The 14,198-nt window shown below is 40.5% G+C and overlaps 1 protein-coding gene across 3 annotated transcripts in view; it reads left to right on the plus strand.

Moving 5' to 3' along the window:
- The window catches only part of FARSB (phenylalanyl-tRNA synthetase subunit beta), a 113,317-nt gene that overhangs the window by 29,275 nt on the left and 69,844 nt on the right, over positions 1-14,198 (plus strand). For all 3 annotated transcript variants that reach the window (XR_011387089.1, XM_070070150.1, XM_008259231.4), the window contains exons 11-14: positions 5,107-5,168; positions 5,450-5,657; positions 6,111-6,191; positions 10,773-10,865. Coding sequence is in view for 2 of the 3 variants with exons in the window: in XM_070070150.1 (XP_069926251.1) it covers positions 5,107-5,168; positions 5,450-5,657; positions 6,111-6,191; positions 10,773-10,865 (444 nt within the window). In the remaining variant the exon portion in view is untranslated. The remainder of the gene's footprint in view (positions 1-5,106; positions 5,169-5,449; positions 5,658-6,110; positions 6,192-10,772; positions 10,866-14,198) is intronic.

A 14,198-nucleotide genomic window follows, 5' to 3' on the forward strand; every position in this document is an offset into this window, starting at 1 on the left:
CGATGAGTAAGAATATAACACACTAGAATAAAGTAAATCTTTGGGATCAAGTTTTACCATTAATGTTACTACTGTAGCTCTTTGAGAATAGAGATCCTGCATGGGAAGTTAGTACACAGTGACTCCTGTTTTTTAATTTAAGAATTAACACTCTTACGTGTGACATCAGTAATCACCCAAGGCTCTTGACATGAGCTGCCTAGGCTATGGAAGCCTTCTGAATCCACAAACTCCGTCAGTATTCAGACAAGGCCAAAAGCAAAGTGGAAGTTCTCTCCTTCCGAAGAAAAGTACATCCTTCTTTGATGACTGCTCCTTTCCACTGGGGTTTCACCCGGGGAAGTCCTCCATGTAGGAACACTTTTTGCGTGAGTGTCTTGGCTTTCCATACCTGAAATGCTCTTGTGGGCTTTTTAGCCAGACCAGAATGCCTTTAGGACTGACTCTGAGGTCACTGAGTGCTACTTAAAGTGATTGCCATTCTATTAGTCTGCTGTATGGACTCCTTCCCATGTTGGAACATTCACTCCTCTTTAATTCTATTTATTATTAGCAGTAGGCAATTAATCCTATTGACATGATCACTTTAACACTTAATCCCACCTATATGATCACTTTAAGAGTTAAGATGTTACCATTACCAGGGCCCAAACCGTGGCTCACTTGGTTAATCCTCCGCGCCTGTGGCACCAACATCCCATGTGGGCGCCGGGTTCTAGTCCCTGTTGCTCCTCTTCCAGTCCAGCTCTCTGCTGTGGCTTGGGAAGGCAGTGGAGGATGGCCCAGGTGCTTGGGCCCTGCACCCCATGGGAGACCAGGAGGAAGCACCTGAATCCTGGCTTCGGATCAGCACAGCGCCGGCCGTAGCGGCCATTTGGGGAGTGAACCAACGGAAGGAAGACCTTTTTCTCTGTCTCTCTCTCTCACTGTCTAACTCTGCCTGTCCAAAAAAAAAAAAAAAGTTACCATTACTATCTAGCCCAAGGGGATTTGGAATCCCATGGCAAGTTTTAAACTGTACCCTTAGAAGTCAGGCCGTAGGAATGATGTACAGCTATACAGTCTCTCTGTAGGACCTGAGAAAATAAAAACAGACACAACTTTTCACGAGCTTAATTATCCTTAAGCATTTCACGTGGAAACATTGCAGTAGTTATAACTCCTTAAGCATGTGCTAAGCAATTTCTGTTCTGTAATATAAATCAAGGTTGCAGAGAATAATCATCCTTTCTTAGGAGTCCTTAGTAATTCCATCTAGTCTAAGGGCCTCCCAGTTATTAAGTATAGATCTTAAGGGAGTTTCTACAGGAGCAGATGTAGAGCTATCCACAGTTAAATCACCTTGTAACCTGGGGAGACAGGAGGTAAATAGGGCTAAGCTTGGGCCCAGTTATACCTCTGAACATGTGTCTTAACAAGTAATTTGACATCCCAGAGTTACTATACCTGTTATAGAGCTTAATATATTTACACCACCGTGGGGTATCATATCTCAGGGGTTGCTAAAACCAGCCTAAGGCCAAAATAAGAAAGCATGTCCGCTAGGAGGCCAAAATAATTAATTAACATAAGAAAAAGAGTCAGCTTAGAGGCCAAAAAAACAAAACAGACCCCTGGAGGCTACCATCAGCTCAGAGGCCAAAATAATAAATTAACATAAGAAAAGGATTCAACTTGCAAAGGCTAACAAAACAAATTTTTAAAAAAGCGTAATTTAATATATATCACTCTATTACAGGCATGTGGTATGTGGTGGGCCATGGGGGCAACTATCTTGGAGTGGAGTCTGTTGAACATGGCCATTTTAAATCATGATGGAAGGCACCGGCCTTTAGTCTGTTTTAAATCTGGTTTGAGAAAACTTTCTTTTTAATATGAAGAATTGTCAAGTGTTAATAAAAATGAATATGTTCTTTTGGAAAGAAAAGAAGAAATGTGCTTTAAAATTTGGTTCGATCTTTTCCTCATGGAGATAATTCCCTCAACATTTATTTTATTTTTTTTTAACTTTTATTTAATGAATATAAATTTCCAAAGTACGACTTATGGATTACAATGGCTTCCCCCCAATACCGTCCCTCCCACCCACAACCCTCCCCTTTCCCACTCCCTCTCCCCTTCCATTCACATCAAGATTCATTTTCGATTATCTTAATATACAGAAGATCAGCTTAGTATACATTAAGTAAGGATTTCAACAGTTTGCTCCCACACAGAAACATAAAGTGAAAAATAATAGATGATTTTTTTTAAATGATGATGAAATCAGATCAGACCTATTGTCATGTTTAATCCCAGTGAGAGTCAAGTTGGGAATTGATAATTTTTTTTTTTTTTACAGAAGATCAGTTTAGTGTACATTAAGTAAAGATTTCAACAGTTTGCATCCCCATAGAAACACAAAGTGAAATATATTGTTTGAGTACTCATTATAGCATTAAATCTCAATGTACAGCACATTAAGGACAGAGATCCTACATGAGGAGTAAGTGCACAGTGCCTCAACATTTGTATTAAGAGAATTTTCATAATTTTGAAATGGTGGGCTTTCAGAGCAGAAGTACTACACAGGTGTTTGGGCATTTGTTAATTTATTTCCTTCTAAACTTCAATTAGAACAGCTCTTCAAAAGTTGTCCTCCAAAAAGGGAGGGTCCTTTGGGGGAAACTGAGTCTTCCTGACATCAGACAGCTTATTTTCCCAAACACTTTGGATGTTCTTTTCTAGTCTTTTATTTTATAGAAGAGAATAAAGTTTTGGAATAAGAGAACTAGAGGAGGTAAGATGGAGGTGGTCAGGGAGACTAATGGTTAATGATGTGTGCTTTAGGCCGGCGCCGCTGCTCACTAGGCTAATCCTCCGCCTAGCAGCGCTGGCACACCGGGTTCTAGTCCCGATCGGGGTGCCGGATTCTGTCCCGGTTGCCCGTCTTCCAGGCCAGCTCTCTGCTGTGGCCAGGGAGTGCAGGGGAGGATGGCCCAGGTGCTTGGGCTCTGCACCCCATGGGAGACCAGGAAAAGCACCTGGCTCCTGGCTCCTGCCATCGGATCAGCGCGGTGTGCCGGCCGCAGCGCGCCGGCCGCGGCGGCCATTGGAGGGTGAACCAACGGCAAAGGAAGACCTTTCTCTCTCTCTCTCTCTCTCTCACTATCCACTCTGCCTGTCAAAAAAAAAAAAAAAAAAAAAAAAAGTGTGCTTTAGAATTAGGCTCTCTCAATTTGTTTATTAATTCAGTAGTTTATTCATTAATTACTTCATGCATGCATATACTTACTCTTTAAATATATACCAGATGTGTATTATCTGATAAGCTTTTGACTAAGCACTGGAAATACTGTGATACTTTGGCTCCTAGCTTGCCATCGTGGTGGCCTAGGGCTTGTTGTTGGATAAGATTATCTTAAGAGTGTGTCTTGTATTGTTAAGCTCATAGTAGCTAAGCAGTAGATTTGTTGTTACTCTTACTGTGCTTAGCATTGTCCGGTGCTTGCCATGGACCTCTTTGCATCCACATCACATGGAGGCCTTGATAACCTGAGGCTGGGCTTTTTCGCTCTGGAGCCATTACCACCAGCTATAAAGACCTGAAATCTGCCCTTCTCATAGCACATAAGTGGCGTTGATACTTCTGTCCTTGGACTGCATTTTGAGTAGCAAAGCTATGGCCCATTGCCCTTCCTTGAATCAAAGCAGGTCTTTAAAATTTAGACTTTTTTTGCTAGTGACAGTTATACTTTTGAGAGGAATTTACTAAAAATAACCATAAGTTTGTTTCTAAAAGTGCTAAAAAGCCTGGATTTTGAGTGTGTTTGTCCTCACCTCGTATGGTAGACTTATGACCTGTTTGAAGGAGAATGAGTACCAATTTATGAGCTACTTGTACCTCTGCTGACTCCTGAAGGAAATTGATATCCAGGAGCATCATTGCATTTACCTGGGATGTGGTAGCAAAAAAAAATGCTTTCTTAAGAATTCTATACTCAGTGTGATGAGTAAAAGTACATTATGACACTTGAATTATTTCTTGGTCATACCTCCCTGCTTGCATGAGATGAGACTGAAAATCTTTAGCAGGATTTATAAACATCTTAGTAATGCTGTAATATAACAGCATTTTACTGCAAGGAACAGGGATTGACCATCTAAAAGAGAAATGTGACATTTTCTTTTTTATTATTATTATTATTATTATTTTTGACAGGCAGAGTGGACAGTGAGAGAGAGAGACAGAGAGAAAGGTCTTCCTTTGCCATTGGTTCACCCTCCAATGGCCGCCACGGCTGGCGTGCTGCGATAGGCGCACCGCGCTGATCCGAAACCAGGAGCCAGGTGCTTCTCCTGGTCTCCCATGCGGGTGCAGGGCCCAAGCACTTGGGCCATCCTCCACTGCACTCCCTGGCCACAGCAGAGAGCTGGCCTGGAAGAGGAGCAACCGGGACAGAATCCGGCCCCCCGACCGGGACTAGAACCCGGTGTGCTGGTGCCGCAAGGTGGAGGATTAGCCTAGTGAGCCATGGCACCGGCCATGAAATGTGACATTTTCTAAGCAATACAAAATGTCTAGTGAGTAGAATGTTCATATGTGAATCTAATTTAGCAAATCTGTTCCTCCATAATAACATTTTGAAATACCAAGTTTCTTTTCTTTTTTTTTTTTTTAGATTTATTTGAAAGTCAGAGTTACACAGAGAGAGGAGAGGCAGAGAAAGAGAGAGAGAGGTCTTCCATCCGATGGTTCACTCCCCAATTGGCCACAACAGCAGGAGCCAGGAGCCAGGAGCTTCTGCTGGGTCTCCCACGCAGGTGCAGGGGCCCAAGGCCTTGGGCCATCTTCTACTGCTTTCCCAGGCCATGGCAGAGAGCTGGATCCGAAGTGGAGCAGCTGGGTCTTGAACTAGCGCCTATATGGAATGTCAGCACTTCAGGCCAGGGCGTTAACCCACTGAGCCACAGCGCTGGCCCCCCAAGTTTATTTTCAAACTGTGGTTCTAATGATGGTTTGTTGGATGGGTAATAAAAATGTAACAATTCATTGAATTAGAAAAAATCTAAAGCTGTCTCTGATGGGGAATGATTTAGGCTTTTCAAACTGTTTTTCTCTTTAAGGAATTGGCTTATCGAAAGGAGATGGTAAGAGCTGATCTGATTAACAAGAAAGTAGGCATCAGGTATGCACTGACAACTTCATTTATTTATTTACTGTTGGGAGGGAATTGAAGACAAAGTACACATAAGAGTATTTAATTTTTCCTGAGAGAATGCTTATATGGGGTTTTGGTATACTTCAGACTAAGTTAAGAAGTGATAGAGCATCAGTTAGGGTGTCTGGGGTCTAATGGGCTCAGAAAGAAAGCTATTGAAATATCAGGTAGCAGCATATTTTATAACAACATATAAACATGTTTTAAATAATCCAGAGAAGTTCATAGTTTGTACATTACTATTTCAGAGAAACTCCAGAAAATCTTGCCAAGCTTTTGACCAGGATGTGTTTAAAGTCAGAAGTCATAGGTGATGGGAATCAGATTGAGGTTGAAATCCCTCCGACCAGAGCTGACATTATCCATGCATGTGATATTGTAGAAGATGCAGCTATTGCTTATGGATATAACAACATTCAGATGACTCTTCCGAAAACATACACCATAGCTAATCAAGTAAGATTGCACCCTTAAATAAACACTCCTTATTGTTAGAAACTGATTATTGAATGCCAGGAAGACTTCGAGGAAAACAGAACATAGGAATTAAGCAATATTTGGACATGCTTTGCTTTGGGAAGCATTTGCTATGGAGAGGATACAAAACAGATGCCCAAATGATTAGACTAAGTTGAAAACCTGTGATGACTATTTCTTTGAAGAAAGACAGGGTTTGAGTTTGGAGCCTTTGTTGACTCTTTAACTGGAAGATTAATTTTCTGAAGGCCGAAGTTCGGGGAGAGAGGAGGTATATATCTGTGTAAAAGAAAAGTGTTGGTGGGGAGATGGTGGTATTAACAATATTTTAGGAAGGGTGATTTTCTTTTAGTGATGTGGCCTGCATAAATTTCTTTTTAAAAAATAAGAAATTTTATGAGTGAAATAAAGTGAATTTCATTTTTTTCTCAGTTTCCTCTTAATAAGCTCACTGAACTTCTCAGACATGACATGGCAGCTGCTGGATTCACTGAAGCACTCACCTTTGCTCTGGTATGTGTTACGTGTACCTCCTGTTCAGCTGATTGCTTATTTTGAATTTCTGAATCACTTCTTATTTGATTTCTTATATGAATTTAAAAAAAAATCTATAACATTAGATTAACATTTCCAGATTCTAGAAGAAAAGCTTTGTTGCTTGAAGCTATACAATGTATGGTAAAGAAATGTTGAAGCATTTCTTTTTATAGACACAGAAGAATATGAAGTCTTAGAAAAAATGTCTTAAATGACAAAAGACAAAGTATTTAATAGTTTCGTGTAAGTATTGAGGGTTCACAATGAATTTCATAACCCAATATATTAAGTTAGAGTATTTGGTCTTAATTTGGTTGTGGCTGTGCCCACTAGATGCCGCCCTGGTTAAGGTCTTGCAGACTGTTCCACATTAAACTTATTTCTTTGTCTTTGAACATATTCACAGACATTTGCTTTGAGTTGAAAAGCTGACATAAAAGGCCTAAATCAGGAAATGAATTTTATTACAAAATCAGAAGGAGCTCTCCCTCCCCCACCAGACTGACCATTTGAAAGAATAAAATGTGTATGCAATTTGTATTTCCTTTTTTTCTCTTGCTGAGCATTTCTGTGGTGCCTGCAGTGTAGTTTTTAGTATTCAAGTAAATTTCTATATAATAGCTCTTTTTTTTTTTTTTTTTCAAATAATTACTTCTCATTTTCTTCCCCAGCTGAATCCTGACCTTAAAATTCTCAATCTTCTGGAGTATCTCAGAGACTGCAGGTCTTCCAGTTTAACACTTTGATTTTTCTGATTCAGCAGTCATTCATTCGCCATTTGTTGACCATCTATTTTATGCCGGGCACTGTACCAGGGAGGAAGCCTGAGCTGACAGGGGATAGCTACTTAACAAATTGCACACAGGCAGTAGCAGAATTAGGACCAGAATCCCGGCCTTTCGATTCCTGGAGCAGTGCTTTTCCATTGTCCCATCCTGTGTACTCCCAGTTTGTAGTTACGAGTTATTCATATACACATATCTGTTTATAGTGCCAACCATCCATAAGTTCATGTCAATTGAAATACAAAAACTGCTATTAAAACTTTGGCCTGTAATTTTCTCTGCCCTTTTGTATCAGTAGTACAGATTGACTGCGCCTTTTTAGCTCCATGCATATTTGGAGGTGCATACTGACAAGTCTACAGGGAGTGTTTTCACTGTGTCAGGGGATTTATGTACATAATCCCATTTCTTCTCAGTACAGCCTTGTGAAACAGACATTCCTGTCCCACTCTGTAACTAGAAGGTATGGGACAGGGATTCTCACCCAAGTCTGTCAGCATCCAAGGCCTATGACTAAACTGTCACACAGGGATGTAGGAACAGATGTTCATCTGTCCAGTGTCACTTTAACATATTCATTATCCCTGGGGAGTGATCGGGGAGTGAGGTAGAGGGTTTCAGATTTCAAATAACGGTTTTCCTGTAGGAATTTCAGCATTAAATGTACTTATAAAGCAAAGACAGTCTATGTTGTTACATTAGTTTTGTACAATAATAACAGCCATTCTTTTTATAAATCTAGTCTTTGACTTCTCAAATATTTGTAATTCGCATCTCATTATTTTGATTTATCTTTTGTGTACTAGTTACAATTTTTCTTAAATTGACTGATTTTTAAAGCTAAATCTTTGCTTTAGCCTTAGTATATGAATAATATCCATAAAAATTATGGGTTTCAATTACTTGTTACAGATTTTCTGGCACATTAAAATAAACACAAAAATATGAACACTTAAAAAATATTCCTTCCTGTGTACCAGCTGCTGCCATTTCAGGATAAAACTTGATTGATACTGCCTTTTATTACTCTGACTTCTTGTCCATCACCGTGGGAAAGCACAGGATCCCTCAGATACAAGGCAGCATTGCTTTGTTTGTGAATCTCTTAAACAGATGTTACTGGTTCTTAAAATGGATTATGTCATGTATATTGCGTTTTTAATTGATCACATTTTATCTGAATCGTGTTGAAAGAACTCTGTACTGTGGGGAAAATACTTAGCTCTACATGCCAGTCACTTTGTTTGACCTCTGCAGCCATAGCAGATCAGGAACTCTTTTGTGGCTGGATATGGCTTCAAGATCTTTCCCAAGACAACATGGCAGGAATCATTAGAATTGACACTGGCATAAAGTGAATTATTTTTACTATTTCACTTATTGCCATTCTTTTTCTCTAAGTGAAATTCAGGCCACCTAGTCTATGAAGACCATTTTGTAGAAGAGAACAATGAACAATATTGCAAAATAGTAATCTGATGGCACATCAGTTTTCATGTTAACTTTTAATTCTTTTTGTAAAAAGTCATCATTAAGGAGTGGGCATTTGACCTAGCAGTTTAGATATGCACATCTCATATTAGAGTGCCTGCACTGAGTTCTGGCTCCACTCCCAAATCCAGTTTCCTGTTAATGTGTACCCTGGGAGACAGCAGCTCAAGTATCTGAGTCCCTGACACCCATATGGGAGACCGGAATTGAATTTACAGTTCCTGGCTTTTGGTCATTTGGGAAATGAACTAACAGATAAGCTATTCTCTCTTGTTCTTTCTCTCTCTGTCTGTCTCTGTCTCTCACATTTAAAGGAGAATCAAGTGACTATTAATATATTTAATAGTTATTTCTCTTTAGTTCTCATTAGTTGATGTGGATATATTTTGAGTACTAACTCTGTGCTAGACTCTGCACTTGCATTATTTTTTAAAATTATTTTTCTTGGGGGCTGCTGCTGTGGCGTAGCCGGTAAAGCTGCTGCCTGCAGTGCTGGCATCCCATATGGGTGCCGGTTCAAGTCCTGGCTGCTCCACTTCCATCCAGCTCTATGCTATGGCCTGGGAAAGCAGTGGAAGATGGCCCAAGTCCGTGGGCCCCTGCACCTGCGTGGGAGACCCGGAAGAAGCTCCTGGCTGCTGGCTTCAGATTGGCACAGTTTCAGCCTTTGCAGCCAATTGGGGAATGAACCAGCGGTTGGAAGACCTCTCTTTCTCTCTGCCTCTCCTTCTCTGTGTAACTCTGCCTCTCAAATAAATAAATAAATCTTTAAAAATTTATTTTATTTATTTATTTGAGAGGCAGAGTTACTGGGGGGCAGGTGTGGAGGTGAGGCAGAAATCTCCCGTCTGCTAATTCACTCCCCAAATGGCGGCAACACTGAGGACTAGGTCAGACTGAAGCCAGAAGCCAGGACCTTCATCTAGGTCTCCCAGGTGGATGACAAGGAACCAAACATGTGGGTCATCTTCCTCTACTTTCCCAGATGCATTAGCAGGGTGCTGGATCAGAAGTGGAGCAGTCAGGAATTGAACTGGTGCCCATATGGGTTGCCAGTGGCTTAACTCGGTACATCACATCAACCCGTTGCAATTTTTTTTTTTTTTTGCTTTATGTTTTTATCTCATTTATTATTAGACTTGATAGATCTAATAGTCAGTAGGCTTTCTTTTCTTGCTTTTGAATTTTCTATTGAGCAGTTTTATAATTAATAAGCTTCCTCACACAAATGTAACTGTGCTAGAACTGTTTGGACTCAGATCAGCCTCTTCTACACTGACTTAATCTTTATAATAATATTTTTTTCTCAAAGATATATTATTTCTTACTGATTTGAACTCATTATGCCAAATGCCCAAGAGCCGCGGCTGGGCTGGAGCTAAAGCTAGGAGCTGGGAATGTAATCCAGGTTTCCCATGTGAGTAGCAGGAATCCAATTACTTGAGCTACTGTTGCTGCCTGCCAGCATCTACATTGGCAAGCAACTGGAGTCAGCAGCCAGGAATCAAATCCAGACTCTCCAGTGCGGGACACAGACCAAATCTTAACCATTCGTTTAAATGCCCACCCCAAGATTTTAAATGTTGACCTCTCTCATCTTTGTTTTTTGAGGGTGACAGCATCTCTTCTCTTTTTAGTGTGTTGTGACTTGGAGCTTCATCAAGCATGCGCACAGAAGTTAAATGGTTTAGAGTAGAAAGAACACTGGGCAGAATTCAGACCACTTGGATTCTGCTCTCAGTCCTGCGATTGTAACACCAGTCGAAAAGGAGTTAGCATAGGTCGCAGTGATAGTCAAAACAGAAAGCAATGGGAATAACAAAAGAGAGAAAGTTTCTTACTGAAGTCATTAGGGATATTTTTATGTAAGAGGTGGAAGAAATGCCATTTGAGTGGCACCTCAGGGAATTGCAGCCAGGGAACAGGGAGGGCATTTCAGGTAAAAATAGGGAAACTACAGGAAAATAGACTGGAAAGGTAAATTGGGAAGGAGGATAGCTTAGGGAGGGCTTGGGAACAAGTTATATTACCATCTGTCTGTGGAAAATTTAGTTTAGTTCTCTATCATGGTTAGAATGCATCAAAAAAGAACTGCTAATGTTCACTTGCTGTGAGTTTGAATTTAATGTATGTTTGTTCTTAGCTTATTCTTACCTTACTTATTTATGTAGAGAATACACATTGCTGTAATGTTATATGTTGACTGACAGCATGAATGCTTTTTGTATTAAATGCAGTCATTTCTTTTCCATATTGATCTGTTTTGTCTATACTTTCTCAGTGCTCCCAAGAAGATATTGCTGATAAACTCGGTTTGGATATTTCTGCAACAAAGGCAGTACACATAAGTAATCCTAAAACAGCAGAATTTCAGGTAATATTTTTTTAAAGATTTATTTATTTTACTTGAAAGGGAGAGTTACAGAGACACAGAGAGAGAGAGAGATGGAGAGAGAGGTCTTTGATCTACTGGTTCACTCCTCAAATGGCTGAAATGGCTGGAGCTGGGCTGGTCCAAAATCAGGAACCAGGAGCTTTCTCCAGGTCTCCTACATGGTTTCATGGGCCCAAGCACTTGGATCATCCCCTGCTGCTTTCCCAGGCACATTAGCAGAGAGCTCGATTGGAAATGGAGCAGCTGGAACTCAAACAGCACCCATATAGAATGCTGGTGCCACAGGCAGCGGCTCTGCCTGCTAACATGCCACATCACAGGCCCTTCAGGTCAGTATTTTAAGTAGATAAAAATTTGGATAAAAATGAAGAGTCTAAATATGTGTGCTAGTAAAAGTCTCTTCAGTTATATCTCAGATGGTAAATTAGAGCAACTTAAAAATATTTATATGAATGTGTGTGTGTGTGTGTGTGTGTGTGTTTCCTGAGAGGCAGAGACAGTCAGATGGTCCATCTGCTGGTTCACTCTCCAAATGCCTGCAACAACTAGGCCTGGACCAGGCCGAATCCAGGAGTCTGGAACTCAGTCCAGGTTTCGTGTGTGGGTGGTGACAGGTTCACAGTTATTTGGGCCATCATGCACTGCCTCCTAGTATGCACAGTATCAGGAAGCTGGAATTGGGAGTGGCGCTGGCGCTTGAATGCACACATTCTGATACAGATTGTGGACGTACCAAACGATGTCCTAACTGCTTCACTAAACACCTGCCTCTAGAGCATTTATTTATTTATTTGTTTCTTAAAAATTAATTTTTTGAAAGACAGAGAGAGAGATCTTCCATTCACTGGTTTTCTCTCCAGATGGCCACAACAGTTGGGGCTGGATCAGGCCGAAGCCAGGAGCCTGGAATTCCATCCAGGTCTCCCATGTGGGTGGCAGGGACCCAGATACTTGAGCCATCCTCTACTGCTTTCCAGGCCCATTAGCAGGAAGCTGGATTAGAAGTTGAGCAGCCAGAACTCGAACTGGCACTCATATGGGATGCTAGTGTCACAGGTGGTGGCTTAACTCTGGGCCACAATGTTAGCCTCCTTCCCCTAGAGTATTTGTATAATTCATTCTTGGATAAGTTTATAGTTGTATCTTACATGTTTTGCTGACAAAAATTCTTAAAACTCTTTATGATTTTTTTCTCTATTGTTGCTTTTTTTTTTTTTTTTTTTTTTTTTTTTTTTTGACAGGCAGAGTGGACAGTGAGAGAGAGACAGAGAGAGAAAGGTCTTCCTTTGCCGTTGGTTCACCCTCCAATGGCCGCCGCTGCAGCCGGCGCACCGCGCTGATCCTGGCAGGAGCCAGGAGCCAGGTGCTTTTCCTGGTCTCCCATGGGGTGCAGGGCCCAAGCACCTGGGCCATCCTCCACTGCACTCCCTGGCCATAGCAGAGAGCTGGCCTGGAAGAGGGGCAACCGGGACAGAATCCGGCGCCCCAACCGGGACTAGAACCCGGTGTGCCGGCGCCGCAAGGTGGAGGATTAGCCTATTGAGCCACGGCGCCGGCTCTCTATTGTTGCTTAAATATTCTTTGTGCCATCCAACCAATCTTTCTTGACTGAGCTTTTCCATTTCATAATTAATTTTTTAAAATATTATATTCATATTTTTGTCTCTTTCTCGTTCATTTGTAATAAATGAATCAAAATTTGTTCTTAGTACCTCTGTAAGTCATTCATGTTGAAATTAGACATTGCATCAGTTCTCAGTTCTGTTGGCTGTGTTTTTTTTTGTAATTATTTAGATTTATTGGCAGTTTTATGCAGAGTTTAGGAATATTTAATTATGAACGATAGTACTTTAATAGTAAGTATTAAATGAATTATATTATAGATTAGAATATTAACTATCAAAATGAGGCATTTCAAGATTATAATATCTTGTTAATAACTTTAAGGAGTCCTATCTTTCATACTAATAAATCTCTTGCTCTATTTATCAATTTTTAGTGTCAGCAGTTATTCTTAAGTGTTGAAAATTAACTGAAATGTGATCCCTGTTAAACATAAGAGTGGGAATAAGAGAGGGAAGAGATGTATAATTTGGGGCATGCTCGGGCTGACTTGCCCCAATTGGTAGAGTTGGAAACATACCAGGGGATTCCAATTCAATCCCATCAAGGTGGCATGTGCCAATGCCATCTCACTATTCCAAGTGATCAATTTCAGTTCACAATTGATCATAATGAAAGGACTAAGAGTCAAAGGGAGCACATAAACAAGTCTAGTATCTGCTAACACTAACCGATAGAATAAATAAAGGGGAGAGTGATCCAACATGGGAAGTGAGATACTCGGCAGACTCATAGAATGGCGGATGTCCTAAATAGCACTCTGGCCTCAGAATCAGCCCTAAAGGCACTCGGATCTGGCTGAAAAGCCCATGAGAGTATTTCAGGCATGGAAAGCCAAGACACTCTGGCAAAAAGATCTCTGTGAGTGAGATCCCAGTGGAAAGAACAGGTCTTCAAAGAGGGAGGTGCCTTTCTCTGAAGGGAGGAGAGAACCTCCACTTTGACTATGACCGTGTCTAAACAAGATAAGAGTCGGAGAACTCAAGGGGCTTCCATAGCCTTGGAAACTCATGACTGGTGCATAGGGAGATTACTGATGCCATAAACAGTTGTGTCAATTTGTAAAGTCAACAACAGGAGTCACTGTGCACTTACTCCTCATGTAGGATCTCTGTCCTTAATGTGCTGTACACTGAGGCTTAATGCTATAACGAGTACTCAAACAGTATATTTCACATTGTGTTTCTATGGGGGTGCAAACGATTGAAATCTTTACTTAATGTACACTAAACTGATCTTCTGTAAAAAAAAAAAAAAAAAAAGAAATTATCAATTCCCAACTTGACTCTCACTGGGATTAAACATGACAATAGGTCTGATCTGATTTCATCATCATTTAAAAAAAATCATCTATTATTTTTCACTTTATGTTTCTGTGTGGGAGCAAACTGTTGAAATCCTTACTTAAGGTATACTAAGCTGATCTTCTGTATATTAAGATAATCGAAAATGAATCTTGATGTGAATGGAAGGGGAGAGGGAGTGGGAAAGGGGAGGGTTGTGGGTAGGAGGGACGGTATGGGGGGGGAAGCCATTGTAACCCATGAGTCGTACTTTGGAAATTTATATTCATTAAATAAAAGATAAAAAAAAAAATTTTTAGTGTCAGAACTTTGAAGAATCCTTACAGTGTTTTTAGAAGGATTGTGATAATGAACTATTATATTTTGTTTTCTTTTCTACTAATTT

This window comes from Oryctolagus cuniculus, chromosome 3, assembly GCF_964237555.1.
Source record: "Oryctolagus cuniculus chromosome 3, mOryCun1.1, whole genome shotgun sequence".
NCBI classification, from domain to species: domain Eukaryota; kingdom Metazoa; phylum Chordata; class Mammalia; order Lagomorpha; family Leporidae; genus Oryctolagus; species Oryctolagus cuniculus.